Here is a 16,604-nt window from a genome sequence, read left to right as displayed (position 1 = left end):
AGGCACAATCGGTGTTATATCTGAATAATGTTTGCAAAAAGTATTGCAAATACAGTTATTAGTAGATAAGTAATAAATTAAAAGGTCACGCCTGATGTGTCAGTTTTACTGCATGAACAATGAAATTGCATTAAGTGATAATACCGTTTCCTTTCGTCATTTATTGGGGGCTGCCAGAGAAAAAAATGTATTACAAAAGTTTTAAGTTATGTGCAAAGTCTGCTGGAAGTCGTTAAGTGTTGTCATTCTCAAATACTGGATAAATCTAGTAGCCATTTCTGCATTGTGGGCTATACCTCTTTTTCACCACCACACCTCTCTTTGAGAGACAGATGTTTCTTACCCCATAGTGGTTCTTTCCAGATAGTATATGATATGTGTACCATGTTTGTTTGAAATCCAGCCAGTGGTTTAAGAGGAGACATGGAACATACGCAGATACATTCACTTTTAAAATATGTATGGATTAAATACGATATAGAACTGACTACCAGATCAAAGCCTGACATTTAGTATATGGCAGACTTATGGCAGCTAGAGCTGATGCATATTTGGAAAACTAACAATTGTAGGCATTTGAATGACTATTAGCTATGCACAAATGACAAAGGATGAAACACCTAAATAATTTTTTTAGAAAATTTACTGTGCGTTAACTGGTAGTGGAAGATTGTTTTTCTATCCACAGTGAATTTCAAAACATCAGAAAGACTTGTCAGTTATATATATGAGTTGTTATGAGCAATATGAAGACTCTGTGTAACACACTACTCAGTACAATGAGCTTCACTTAGTTGCAGAAAGAATTACTGGTACAGTCACAAATTAGAGGACAGTTTCTTTTTATAAATATACTGCAAGAAATTCCAAGCTTAAAGGCTCTTCATTAAGGTCTTGACCAGAGGAGAGAAAACTCAGATACAAATTAAATGTGACATTGAGCCAAGATTTTACAATTGCTTTCAGTATACTTCTATTGTCTCCAGTTGCTTCCCACTAGTGGGGGCTCGGTGAGGCTGCAGTCATGCATGGGAGAGGACGATGTCATCAGTTCATATTTGTGTGCCTGTTTTGTAACATTTTACTTCTGAAGAAAGACAGTGTTTGAAGGTGTAGCAACATTTTCATCTTGTTTACATACCTGCCCACCACTCAATGCCATAACTACATAGTGGGTTGTTACTTTTATGCCTTCAATTATTTAGTTTACATATTTTCATTCATATCACTATACTTATCCTGTTGTCTTACCCATTTTCAGTTTCAAAGTAGTTATTGTCAAATACACAAACATTATTTACCTGCAGTAATCACCGCAATGATAAAATGGGGCAACAATAATTGAAAAATGATGTGTTTGGTAAGCACTAACCTGTCTGGTACTCTGGTCCAGGGCAAATGACTCCCGTTAGACATGTCTGTTTGGGAGGTGGACGTGCTGTAGGGTCACAAAGGGCACTTGGCTCAGTACCTTCAGCACACCACACAGCTCTGGTCTGAACACCCACACCACATGTTAGAGAGCACTAAAACATGATTGATTAATGTTAGGTACAAATAAGGTATGTTATGGGTAAATATCTTTAATTTCAAAAAGTCAATAAACTAGATATAACTCCTTGTAACTAGATATAAATAATAAGTGCAATGAAGTCAAATTAGAGCATAATAGCATAATAACTGTCAATAAAATGAGACTGTTGGCTGAAAGTATGACACAACTTTTGTCAGTTGTGGATTTGTTGATGTCAGTATCATTATTATTATTATTATTATTATTAGTATCAACTCCAAGGAAAACTAAATTTTAGCAAAAAAATGTGAAGAATTAGAACATAACAATTAAAAAACAAATGTTAATTTGTCCAGCATTTACATGTCACAGAATTTATCAAAGGTGTCTATCGTAATCAACAGAAAATAGTGCTGAACAGAGTTTTCAATTGTTTCACTGGCACATACTACTTTATCTTCATCATTTTCTAATTTAGATTAATACCTTACTCTATCGTTGTTGATGAAAAGTCTTCATGGTTCCAACTTCTGTGTCAAATTATCTATCATTTCCTCTTTCAAATTAAGTAAGATATTTTTCAGCTTCCTGTGTATTCTCCACATTTTGCATTCTGCTTCTCTAGTACTTCGCATTTTCTTACTTACTGGCACTGGTTACTTTTTACATTCTTTTGTAAGTTTATATTTCTCATTTTATGGCCTATGCTTATTTTATTTTACTACACATATCCAGAAACGTCAGCTTCACTCCTTACATACTTTTCCCTTCATTGCCTCTACTGATGGGAGTTTAATAATTTTGCAAACAGTCAAAACATTTCAGTCACTCTGATACATTGTAAGCCCAATCCATTTAAACAATTCATGATGAAAATCTCTTGTTACTTTTATTTGTATTATGTTTCTCTCATAACAGTTAACTAAACTTCATCACAGGTCCAACAGTTTGGGAGACAGATAAACAAATATCTAGGATATCCCATTGTGTATTAAGAATTAGAAGCAGAAGATAGAATTGTGTAGAATTTCAGGGAAAAGTGATGAACTTACGTGAAATAGAATAAATAGTGAATTAGATCAATCAAGTGAATTTGGATTTTTGAGTGAGTGCAAAGAATCAGTTGAAAGCATGATCAAGAAACAACTGTTCCTCTGTTATCCAGTCATACCATTGTACAAAGAAACAGACACAGAGATAGAAAGTGTAGCAAATCCTGCAGCTGAAATGACAACCACAGTAACTAAAAATTTTATTTTGAAGACATAAGAGAGAGAGAGAGAGAGAGAGAGAGAGAGAGAGAGAGAGAGAGAGAGAGGTAGGTTTCATGGGTGACCGGTCAGTAGCATAGCTCAATGTCTAGATTAGGTTGCACAGTGATAGTTTGGTTGGGAGCTGAGAAAGATGATGAAAACATCATAACCACTAACTCTCTTTGTAGAATAAATTGAGCTCTGAAGTGTAGCCAGCAGCATAAACTAGGCTGGAAGGTCATATTTTGCTTTTAACTGGTGAAATCAACAAATGAATAATAACAAACTTTTTGTTTTGCTTTTATACACTGCACATTCCATATTTAATTATACCAAAACCGTTGAGTAATTCTTATTTTCCAAGTTTTTAATATGTTTGAAGGCTTTAATAATGAGAACACTACCACCCAAAACCCCTACATTCCTGAGGGGCTGAGAAGCTCTGATATTTAAAACACACATGATTATATGATGTCATAATCCTCAAACTGTTTGATATTGTCACTAATCAAAAATGACAGGTTGTGCCGTCTTTGTCACTACTTCCAAATATGAGAACCCTCAAAGTAGGATACTACTCATGAAGAATGAGCTGTCAAAAATATTTAATTTGATCATTATATTATAATATTTACCTTCAATCTGCAACAATTACAATTACCATATCCTTTATACAACATATACATCTCATCTCTTCTGTTGCACAAATCTATAACATTACGAACAGTACTGAGTTACTTATTCAGTGTATTGATGAACATAGATTTTTATATTGTCTTGTTGTATGAAACTGCAATAACAGTTCTATTAAAAGTAACATCTGAGAGTAAAGCTGCTGATAAGAGAACTTTCAATACATCCTAATGCTTTGATTGCAGTCAGCAGGGAATCTTCTTGTTACAGAGGCTGAATCCAATTTCTCTTAAGAACCCTAAAAGCTGAAACAGAACTAGTTGGCCTCCTCAGCACAGCACAACTCATCAGAAATGACACAAAATGGAAACTAATAAGATACATGAAGTAAAGGAACCAAAAGGAGAAGATCTGCAAAGAAAAGAAACAATAAATAAATGTTTGAAGTTGACTTAAAAAGTAATGAATACTTTCAATGAGATAACAGAGTTTGGTATCAAAAATTACTTAATTAAGAGAAGTTATGTCACATGTGATTGTGCTTTGAGGAGTAATGTTATCAGATTTATTGCAAAGTGCTTTTTTTTATTTCTGTGAGAAACTCTACAAAAAAGGAATACGTTGACTTTCAATTTACGATCTTTAATTAATTGTCTTTTAACTTTTAACTCACAAGGAGAGCCCTGTACTAGTAGGAATCACTTGAAAATAGCTCTTATGAAAAATTTTATGTCAGTATACTTCCTTTTTGAAAAAAAAAGATAATTGTTGTTGAGGGTCATGATGCAGGAGCCTTCCCAAACCAAGTGTAATCAGCAAATAAGAGAATTTTACACATACATATCAAGCCTGTACTCTAACAGGTTCATACAAATAGTACCATTAATGTTTTATATGTGTTGCTGATATATCTGAGGAGAAAAGCCCATGCTAGCTGGAGCTACAACCAAGTAGTATAAGGCCTGCATTTTGGATCACAGTCAACTTCCTTGTATGTAGAACTGAATAAGACTTCCACTAAGAGTTTACAACACTTTAGTTGTTGCTGGTCTCCCATCAGGCACTTCCCCCGGTTGTGGATAGGGGAATGCTCACCAGATATGGTAGGTACAAGGAAAATGAAATACCATGGGTGGACCAAAACCAGCAGCTGCTGCCTTGTAGCACGATATTTGCTTATCAAAGGCTGAGGGAGTTGACACTGAAAGAAAATCCTCAATTACATTAGGCCTAGCAAGCCAGTAAAAGAGCTTATTTGTAGTTTCTTTCAAGTCACATGAGAGCCTCGGAATGCGATCAACTCGATTAAGTTACCAGCATGAGCAGACTCTTGTCAGGGATGAGGATTTATGACCTCATGACAGACAGGGTCTTGCAAAAATCCTGGAGAAGACTTACATGGATTGGGACTATCAACTTACTTACTCACAGGAAAATGTGAAGAACTAGTGGACATTATGGAAAGGAGAAAATTAATGATACTGGGGATGAGTGAAACAAAATGGAAAGGGAAGGACATGAAGAAATTAAAGAAACAGTACACACTGTATTGGCATGAAAATAACAGAGAGATGAAGAATGGTGTCAGTTTCATCATTAATAAAGATCTAGAAGGAGTCACTGACATTCAGCGCATTAGTGAGAGAATAATAAAGATGACTGTTCATTTAGGGAAAGAAAACAAACCTTAGTACAGGTGTACGTGCCTCAAATTGGATGTTGTCAAGAGGATAAGAGCCAGTTTTTTGAAGATTTGGAAAAAGTCATTAGTAAAGAGAGGGTGATCACTATAGGAGACCTAAATGCACAGACTGGAAGAGATAGAACAGAATATGAGAATGTAATGGGACCCCATGGATATGATAGAAGAAATATAAAAGGTGAGCATCTCCTTGACTTCTGTATGAGGAATGGGTTGGTGGTGAAAAACAGTTGGTTTGAGAAGAGACAGAGTCATAAGATAATACGACTCAGTTGGGATGGATTACAAAAGGCTGTAATTGATTATGTCATCACAGATGAAGAGAGGAGTATAATGGTAACAGATGTCAGAGTAATCCCCAGCAAGAGCCTTGACAGTGATCACTGTCTATTAGTAGCAGACCTGAGAAACTTCCATGTGCAAAATGTACAGACCAATAAAATGCCAAAAATCAAAGTCTGGGCACTCCAGGAAACAGAGAAGAGAGCTGAATATCAGAACTGGATAAAATCCACGTTACCAAGAGATGAAAGGAAAAATGGAGAGGCAGAATGGACCAGACTAAGGTACACATTGGTAAAGGAAACCACCAAAGTTTGTGGAAAGACAAGTATAATGACAAGAGAGGAGGAAACACCTTAGTGGAATGAATGGAATTGTGAGAGCAGTAATCAGGGAATGAAATCTCTTCAGGAAAGAGAGGGATCAGCGGAAAAATAAATTGGAACTTATTACAGATGAGGTAAAGATCAGAAACCTCGAACAAATGTACCAAATCAAGAAACTGGAAGTTAAAAGAACAGTTCCAGAAGAAAAGACCAAAGCATGGAAGATACTCACTCAGAAATTGGAGGAGAACAGTAGGGGCAATAAGAAACTGTTGTGTAGGGTTGTCAGAGGTAAAAGGAAACCAATGAATACATAAAAGCACTTGAAGATGAAAATGGAAATCTGGTTAAGAAAGAAAGTGACATGAGAGAAGTCCTGAAAAACCATTTTGACCGCCTATTAAATAGATCAGTTGAATAACCAAATACAGAACTGGAAATACATATTTACAATGAGGAAACTCCCATCACCTGGACAGAAACAGAGGCAGCCTTAAAATCTATGCCTAAAAGAAAATCTTCAGGTGCAGATGATACTGACATGATAAAGGCAGCAGGTATCCAAGGCATACAATGGCTGCACTGAGTACTCAGTGCCATATGGGCAGATAACAAAATACCTGCGGATTGGAGCAAGGGTGTAATAATTCCCCTGTTTAAGGAAGGTAGCAGGCGGAAACCCACCAACTACAGAGGAATAACACTACTGTCTAAGGGGCTAAAAATACTTGAGAAGATCACAGAAAAGAGACTGAGAACTATCATAGAACCACAGCTGAAAGAGGAACAATATGGCTTCAAAAGTAACAGATCAACAATAGATCTAATTTTTAGCATCTGCACATTGATGGAAAAGTATTGGTCATTGTATTCACGGCTATTGAAAAAGCCTACGACAGTGACGTAAGAGATAAGATCTGGGAATACCTGAGGAAAAAGAATGTGCTTAGAGGACTAATAAGAAAAATTCAGATGTTTTACAAAGACTGTACTAACTATGTACAAATTGGGGAAGGGCGACCATCATGGTTTGAGACCAAGAGTGGAGTTCAGCAAGGAAGTGCACTGTCCCCACTACTATTCATCACTGCTTGGATACTACAATGAAGAATGTCAAGGAGAAGTCGGGAGGACTGAATGCATTTGCCTTTGCTGATGACATCATGATACGGGGTGAAACTGAAGAGGAAGTACAAATCAGATCGATGAATGGAATCTCAGTTCCAGAAAATAACCTTGACGTCAGCAAGACCACGATAGTGGTGATGGCAGTCAACAGAGATGGACAACCAGCAAGAGTAAAGCTAGAAGACCACCAACTCAATTGTGTGGACAGTTTTACTTACCTTGGAAGTGTAATCTCCCGTGATAATTTGGTCAGAAATGAAATCACTAACAGAGTGCAAATGGGATCTGAATTCTACCTACAAGTAAGATCACTTTCATAAGATGAATTGATTCCAAAACCGGCCAAACTGATGATATTTAATAGATATTTCATACCAATAATGACCTGTTGTATTGAGACATATACCCTCACAAAAAGAGAATGATCAAGGCTGCAAGCATCAGAGATGAAATTTCTTAGATCCACCACCCAGAAGGCCAAGATGGACAAGTTAAGGAATGAAGAGGTGAGGAAAGAAGCGGGAATAAAGACATCCTATTAGATTGAATTGGCGCATCTAGACTTTGATGGTACGGGCATGTGATGAAAATGGAGCCAACTAGAACAGCCAAAATAAATTTGGAAAGACAAGTGGTTGGGAAAAGACCTCAAGGAAGACCTCAAACCCATTGAATGGACTTCATTAAGGCTGAGCTAGTACCCTGAGGATGGACAGTGGATGATGTCCTCCATGAACAGGTGCATTTGGACAGGACGAAGTGGAAGGGGCTTAATACCAGTACCTGGGAAACTGGAACTGTTAAATGATGCTGCTGCTGATGATGATGAATAATAAAATAAAAACCATCTTGAAGTTTATCTATTGTTATCCTAAATGAAATTAATTTTATTGTCAACACAGTGGAAAGAATTTCTTTGCTTTCCCTGCTTCTATAATAAACACTGCCTGTAATCTGAACACAGGGTACTTCCACCACAGTTAGCAATGACTTTGTTCATCAAGTATACCTGTATGGATAGAACTCACAAATTCTCAGATATGTATGTATAAAATTTCCTAATTTTTGAGAGTTCTAACAATTCCATTTGATGAACATGGATCCTATTTCATAACTTTTGATCTTAATTCTTAGACATTAAGAGTGTAATGACCTAAACCTTTCAGAGGAGTTACATGTTTTGACTGGCCCTCAACAAGTATACTGGAGCTCATCAAAATAGATGGGTTACGAGTCTGGACTCCAACAGAACTCAGAAAACTTGTTTGATTGTGACAGTGCCATCCTATCCACTCCCTCTTGAAGTCTTGACTGAGTTGACAGACAGCTCTGTAGTATAGCCCGAGGTCTAGATTTGGTTGGGAGGTGACAACTTTTGCTTCTGGGTTGTCAAAGGCAATAACCGTGTGAAACTGTAATATGAAATAAAGGTTATGGTAACAGCATTGCCAAAGGTCTATGTTCTCTCCTAATTTAACACACTTTTCATTATTAGAAAATGTAATGCTGAGTAAATTCAGAAGAGCTGTAAAGTGTTGAATGGTTGGTGCTCAGCAGCTTGTAAATATTTGTTAAAGAACATCTTCTAAACACCATTAACAGCACTTCAAATGTTTATAAGCCAACCAGTATTCGGGTGTTCATGTCATCAGTGGAATCTGATACAGAGGACAACAAACAGTTACATATTCATTGACAATTTACAAGACAAATGTACACATAACAGCAGTAACACAGACATGGTTGTAATTTGATTCTAGTTATCCCTATGGCTGTTGCTTACTAGATGAACTTCAAGATGAGCATCACAAAAAATCTGTGACAGGCATGCAGGTCTTGGTACAAAGATACATAATATAAGTTGACTTACATTACTGCTAATACCTATACAATTGTCTTGTTGTAGATATCAATGCACATACAACTGTTTGTTGTCCTCTGTATCAGATACCATTGATAATGGGTTATACACTCAACACTGGTTAGGTGAATAAACATTTTAAATGCAGCTCATAGTATTTAAAAGATGTTCGTTATAAGAAAGGCTGAATTATGAGTACATAATACACAAATCTCCTGAGTATTTTGGTGCATATTATTATTATACATCAACAACAAGAAAGCAGGCAAAGGCGGTGGGTGTGTATGTCTTACCAGAAAATTATAATATTGGTTTTAAATTTGTTTGCTTATCTAAATAAGAAAGAAAATGAGATCCATTGCACATGCATCCTTCAGGATGAAAAAAAAATGTATATTACATGGAACAATTATATCTTAAGAAATGGCAGTTCATACTACAACATTCACACATCATTTCAAATCACACATTAAACAACAAATCTAACAGTCTTCTGATAAAATTTGGAGTCCCTGACTTGTACAGCACCACAACATTATTTATATTACGATAGAGCTAACTGTTATGCCATTGCAATCCAGAACCTGATATAAATGGTAGCCTATTGGTTGTTAATGTCTTGATCAATAGATGACAGAATAGTACAAGCAAATACTTGGGACAAAATTTCTCACAAAGAATGTAAGACAAAATCCTGTAACTGGTGCTTAATGGCAACTCTTAATTAATGTCTGAAGGCTGTAAAATAGCAGTTAAATTATATGAATGTGACAAACAGTGTGTCTATTCATCCTGGGACGAAAAAAACTATGCCCAATTTGTGAGAGTGGAAAACACAAAAAACAGTAACACTGCTGAAAGGTAAATGTGATACATTGCATATCCCAGTAGATGTAGATATAACAAAAACACAGATGGAATAAGCAGGGAACAACACCAGGAATCCCTGCCAGAAACTAAATTTCCCACATAAACTGACATATTGGTACTTGGAAGAAACTGTGCATGTCTTTTAAATTATTTATTGCAAGAAAAACTCTGTAACATTATCTGTCAAACCAAGTGTGCTACTTAATGAAGTTACTGGAGATTTTCAAACTAAAACCAAGCACTTAGAAAAGATGATGTATTGCTAATGCTCACTTGATCAATCAGCAGTAGTAATAGGAAATGCTGTGAATGAAGTACTTGGAAACAATGCACACAACAGTGATATTGTGTACAATTAAATACCATCAGGGTAAGGTACAGATGAATCATGTACGTACCAGCTGAACAAATAAGCAGCTGAAGAATACATATCATGTCACAGTAGTTGATGTAAATAGATTCCTAAGAAGATAAGACTTCACATAGTAAGGATTAGATATGAACAAAAAAGGAGGAAAGAAACTATGCAGGCAACTACAGTGTGCATGAACAACCAAAATACAAACCACAGTAACACAAAATATCAAAAACCAGGAAGATGTGATAACTGGACCATTGCACTCCAAAAATGCATATGTTTCCAAAGGAACATTGAATCATAATTAGGAATAACACAGGCACTGTAATATTGTATTTATCTGCTGACACTGAACAAGTGAATTTCAATTAAATGTGTCCAGGAATATACATAATGAATACATGAGTGCAGGTTGTAGACACATGGTTGATGACACACAGAAGCTTGGGTGTGGCCATGAGTCATGCTCTGATAGCCTAGTGGTGAGGCGACTGCTCGCAAAAAGAGGGAAATCTGGGTTCAAGTCCCGGTCCCGCACAAATTTTCATTGTCATTCCATTATACAGCTGATGGTTGTCCATATTTGAAATTGCAAATACACTTCATGTATTTCATAATGGCTGTAGTTGCCGCAATGGCTGTTCCTTTGGACATGCATGCATGAAGGAACATTGCATCATAATTCAGACTACCATTGTAAAAAAGAGGAAGATCATACTAATCTAATAACAGTACAAGATGGCGCAGCATTAAGTGTAGTACTGGAACCTTCACACTGTAAAAAACAGGGATTAACTAGTCACACCTCCAGTTCTAACTACAACTGATTTTCAACAATGCAGGAGTTATCAGAAGGAAACAACATTAAAGTTTTGCATCAAAACAGTCAAAAGAAAGAAAATAGAAGTAGAAGTGCTTGTAAGTGAAAACAGCGAGAGTTATAATGCCTCAGTAAGGGTGGGTGAAATGAAGCAGAACTTCACAGCCTAATAATGACAGACTAAGATCTACTTAATTATTGCTGCAAATTACAACATACAGGTGCACGTCTTACTATTTACAGTATGTGGCAGAGAAACAGGCTGCTTTAGGTAGTCTCTGAAAGTGAATAGTATTATTGGCAACACCGGATGTTTGTAAGACATTTCAGGTAGATATACCATTTGTTGAGATGGAGCACTGGGGCAGGGCTGAATGTGATGTAAAAGCCTTATACAAAAATTGTGACTATTTTGCTGTTGCTAGATGGGTAAACCATTATCATTTCAACCTTAGACAGAATGGCATATGAAGTCAGGTTATGGATGAAAAACTTTGAAGCAACAGGAGGTGCACTTAAGCTGAAATCACCTGGAAATCCCAGAAGTTGTCGCTCACAGGAATGAATAGAGGAGGTGCAAAATGTTGCCACACCTAGTCCAAAGTGTTCTGTGGCACAAATTGAAGCAGTAGTGGAAATGTTCAGTCATAGTGTGCACAGGTTTTTACAGAATGATTTGAAGTTGCAGCCATACAAGACACAAAGTGATCATGAAAAGCAAATGACTCGTCTGTTGTCGCTGTTGACTAAAATCAGGGACAATGATGGCTTTTTAAATTTGTTATATATGTGTGACAAGGCACATTTTCATCTCAGTGGTTATAACAACAAACAAAACTATCATTACTGGTGTGAGAATAATCCTCACAATTTCCATCAATGTCCCAAATAGTCACAGTGTGATGTGCTGTCTCTTTTGAGGATGAACATGGGTGGGCAACCACAGTCACATATCAGTGGTATGCTGCCATTGTTGATACATTTCTTGCACACGAACTTTTACTGCAGTTGAGTAATGGTTTCAGCAAGATGGTGCTACATCACATTATGCTCATATTTTAATGGCAGCAGTGCACAGAGTGTTTGGCACCATTTCAAGGAATGAGGACATTTTGTGGCCTCCCAGTTCTCCTGACTTATCAGTCCGTGATTACTTCCTTTGGGGTTCCTGAAACACAGAAGCCTACACGCAATTGCAAAACTGAAAGACACCATTCCCACAGAAATCAGAAACATTCCTACACAGATGCTTGACCATGCTATGAACAACTTACATCACAGATTATCTGAGCATCAAAATAACAAAGTTGGCCACCTACAAGACATCATTTTTCAGATATGAAGAGTGTGTGAAATGGCAATATGCATAGGTTTCATTGTTGTGGTTGAAAATGTTCAACAGTATAATCCTCAGCATATTTCAGCAATATCCAAATCAACCTATATTTCCGCCACCTCGTGTACAAGAAGAAAACTGTTAGTCAATTACCAACACACTTAGAAAAATATTTTGAAATTACTGGCATAATGAATGAAAAACTAAAAACTTCACATGCATACAGGTCTCTAAGTGGTAATATTACAACATTTCTGTAAAACTAGCAAAATTAATAGTGAAGTTTACAAAGAGAGCTGTTGTAATATGTGGAGAGGATAACACAACTGTCACTAATGACCTTGTTATTGACTTCCTTCCTTCCTTTTGTAATGTAGAAATGGGTAAAGAATCGAAGCCAAAACAAGAATTAAAAGAACCTCTATTACACTTTAAAATGAAAATCATAATAGAGTGCCTGATCAGAGTCAGACCATTACTGACAACATTATCATCAATACTGAAAACAATGAATGTGAAGCAAAAGTTCTGCAGATGGCAGTCTCTGATCTTCATGGCTCTGCTATATTCACAAAAATAGGAGCCCTAAACCAGAAATAAAGTAAGTCATTAGAGAAGTCAGGATTATCAATCTACAAAACATGAACATTTTTAAAAATAACACACGGGAAATTAGTTGGACTGAAACAGTGCAAGCACAAGGCACAGATGAGAAGTGTAATGCATATGTTAACACAATAATGCACAATTTTCATACAGTCTTCTCCAAAGTAACTGGTCATAAAAAGAAGGGTGCACACAGGCAATGGATTACCAAAAAAATAATCAAACTACATACCATACTTAAGGATCTCAGACAGAGTGGGAATACAGAGACATATAAACAGAATCAGAAGATGTCAGACAATTAATAAGAGAAGCAAAGGCCACTTCAAAGAAGATATCCATAAAACAAACTCAAAACATGAAACCAAAACAACATAGGACATAATCAACAATGAAAATACAGCAACAAGATCGTAAATTACAGTATAACTGAGTACATGAGAGTTACAGATGGAACAAAAATTGATAACATACTCAACAACTATTTCACTGATGTACAAAATTTAAAGTGTGAAAGAAATCATCATGAATTGGAGCGACATACAATGATTGAGCAACCATCACACTCAATGTTCTGGCACCAGTGACAAACTGGAACTTACAAAAATAATTCAAAAACCAAAATCCGTCCAAGAAGTCTGCAGGAGATGATGAAACATGAAATTATGTAATAAAGCAAGTAAGAGAAGAAATAACTGAACTAGTTTTGGATACCATACAGCAAATAACTCGTTTGGGGAGAGTACTTCCAGAAAAATTAAAAATAACAAAGAGGTACCAATATAAAAGAACAGCAATGAAGTGATCCAAATAACTGCAGACCAGTATCTTTAACATCTAATTTCTCAAAAATACTAGAGATGCTTATGTGCAGTAGGTTGAGTACATTTCTAGACCAACACACTGTTTTGATTCTGTCATAATGCAGTTTTCAAAAAGAACACCCGCAAAACAACTAGCTGTGTCAAACATAACCAGACTCGTTATAGATGCATTAGACAAAAGAAACTTGGTATGTGCTATGTTTCAGGATTTGTGTAAAGTTTTTGGCATAATCATCCATACAGAACTAATTGAGAAACTTGAAAAATGTGGCTTACGTGAAGAAGCAGAGCGATGGATGAAATCACATGTTGGTAACAGAAAGCAGTATGTGACTATGGAGTCTGGATGTAAATCTGAAATCAAGACTATTAGGTACAGGATACCTCAAGGATCTGCATTATAACGACTTTTGTTCATTCCGTTTATGAACAATATGGAAGTCAGTAAAAAGGAACAAAAGCTACTATATGCTGTTGATATTACATTAGAAAATGTATAAAAAATGTGGAAGCACTGGAAAGAAACATATTTATTTCAACAAATAAACAGTCCAGGTCTCATGCAGACAACATTGTGCTTCACATATTTATTACAGTAGTTTACAGGACAAAATTGGTTTCATGGTGCAAAATGATTAAAGCACCGAGCGACCGCTATGGTCGCAGGTACGAATCCTGCCTCGGGCATGGATGTGTGTGATGTCCTTAGATTAGTTAGGTTTAATTAGTTCTAGGTTCTAGGTGACTGATGACCTCAGAAGTTAAGTTGCATAGTGCTCAGAGCCATTTGAACCATTTGATTAAAGCACAACACACATACAGTTGACATTACAAAACTGGGTCATAAGGCCCTCAAAGTAGACCCTGGAGTGTTCACCATATGGTGCCAATGATGTGGTAGGTGCTGAATATAATCTGCACCACCATTTGCCATATCATGTCTGAACAGAGTAATCTGTTGTAACCCATCAGTCACATAGTGGTTCCATTACCTGAGATCAAAGTCACATGGTGAAAGGTCAGGAAAGTACGGCAGGTGCTCCAAATTCTTCTCCTCCCCAACATTACAGTTGCTGCTGTACACACTTCTGTTCTACGTGGTTTTGTGCTGACTGCATTTTCCACAAGATCTGGACCTTTTCCTGAATGCCACATTGTACCTGTCACTCCAGAAAATTCTTGTAGTACTCTGCACTTACTGATCTGCCATGAGGAATTAAGTGGTGTGTAATAACACCCCTGATGTTATGTATGACAATCAACATCAATTTCATGGTGAAAGGATTCTAACAGAACTTCTTATGCCTTAGCGATCTGGCATGTCACCACCCCATGGACTGATGTTTGACTTCCAGTTTTTAAGATTCATCTTCTTCAATTGGCACTCCATCCCAGGATGGGACTTGGCCTCCTTAAGAATTTTCCGCCGTTCCTCTCTGGATTTAGCTGTAGACCTCCAGTTATGGCAACCAACTCGGGCAGTGTCTTCTTCAACCTCATCACTCCCTCTCAACCTCTGTCATCCTCTTGCTCTTCTTCCTCCTGGTCCACTGCAACAGGTTTTTCTTGCAGGATCTGTCCCATCGAGTTGTGTTACATGTCCAGCCCATCTCAGTGTACACAACTGTATGAAACTGACCACATCATCCTCCTTATAGCAGTCATAGAGCTAGTCATTCCTTCACCTTCTCCAACTCCTATTTTCATAAACAGGTCCAAAGATTCTCCTCAATATACTCCTTTCGTGTGATCTCAGTCTACTTACACCATGCTTTGTAATCGTCCATGTTTCTGAACCATACGTAAGTACTACGCATATCAGCGTTTTATAGAGTCGGCACTTAGTCTCTCATGATAGAAGCTTGGATTTAAAATGTTGCAGCATTCCAAAGCAGCATCAATTAGAAGCACTTATGTGAACCATAATTTCAGTTGAAGGGCTGCCATTTGATTCTATCTTTGCGTCCAGATAAGTGAAACATTCCACTCGCTCAAACATCATTCCATCAAGGGTTACTGTGAGCTGTAAAGGTTGATTTGTACCATTATACATATGCTTGGTCTTTCCTTCATCAGTTTTTGGGTCCATCTTCTCAGCCTCAGTTTTACAGCCGAGAAGGGTTTTAGAGCCGAGAAGGCACTTTGTAGATGTCCAAATGTTCTATTCATTAGGTCCAAATCATCTGCATATCCTACAATTGTACGGACTTATAGGAGATAGTACCTCTTGTCTGGATACCCAGTTCACGCACCACTTTTTCACATGCCAAATTGAAGAGTAGGCAGGAAAGCCAATCCCCTTGTCTTAGCCCAGTCCATATGGGAAACTGGGGTGATAGCCTAGACTGCACTTGCACAGTAGACTGGGGTGCCTTAAGGTGACCTCTATCAAGCGCGCCAACTCCTCAGGTACCCGAAATTTCCTCATTGCCTCAAAGTTTAGCCCAGTTTGTTGTGTCACATACAGACTTGAAATCAATGAAAAGATGGCACACACCAAAATTAAATTCATTTGTCTTTTCTACTATTTGAATGAGAGTAAATATCTGGTTCACAGTTGACTTTCCTGGTCTGAATCCACATTGATAATTCCCAATAATGTTTTCTGCTGTAGGTGACAGTCTACTAAACAAGATATTTGATAATATTTTATATGCAATATTTAGGAGTGTTATGCCTCTGTAGTTGCCGTATTTATGTATATTTCCTTTCTTGTGTATCAAACACACTGTCACTAGATTCCATTCTTCTGGCAATCTTCCTTTTCCCAGATAAGGCACAAAATCTTGTATATCCTGCAATTTAACTCAACTCCAGCTTTCAGTAGCTCTGATGTTATATTATCAGTCCGTGGTGCTTTATTGTTCTTCAGTCAGGGTATTGCTTTGTCTACCTCTCCTTGAGAGATGAGGGCCTCATCATCTGCTTCTGGGTGGATTATGATCTCTTTAACAGGAGGCCCTGGAGCATCCAACAGTTCACTAAAATATTTTACCCAATGTTCCAATATCTCTTGGTCATCAGTTAGTAACTCCCCATTTGCTTTTACATATCTTAACACACAACTTAAATATTCTTCTTTCGCTATTAAT

At 37.0% G+C, this 16,604-nt stretch overlaps 1 protein-coding gene across 1 annotated transcript in view; it reads right to left on the bottom strand.

Moving 5' to 3' along the window:
• Positions 1-16,604, bottom strand: part of LOC126191540 (protein madd-4-like) — a 502,815-nt gene that overhangs the window by 225,610 nt on the left and 260,601 nt on the right. Inside the window, exon 8 of the mRNA XM_049932445.1 lies at positions 1,373-1,526. Coding sequence (XP_049788402.1) covers positions 1,373-1,526 — 154 coding nt within the window. The remainder of the gene's footprint in view (positions 1-1,372; positions 1,527-16,604) is intronic.

Source organism: Schistocerca cancellata, chromosome 6 (genome assembly GCF_023864275.1).
Source record: "Schistocerca cancellata isolate TAMUIC-IGC-003103 chromosome 6, iqSchCanc2.1, whole genome shotgun sequence".
NCBI classification, from domain to species: Eukaryota; Metazoa; Arthropoda; class Insecta; order Orthoptera; family Acrididae; genus Schistocerca; species Schistocerca cancellata.
The sequence above is the reverse complement of the archived record's forward strand: the minus strand, read 5'-3'. Positions and strand labels throughout refer to the sequence as shown.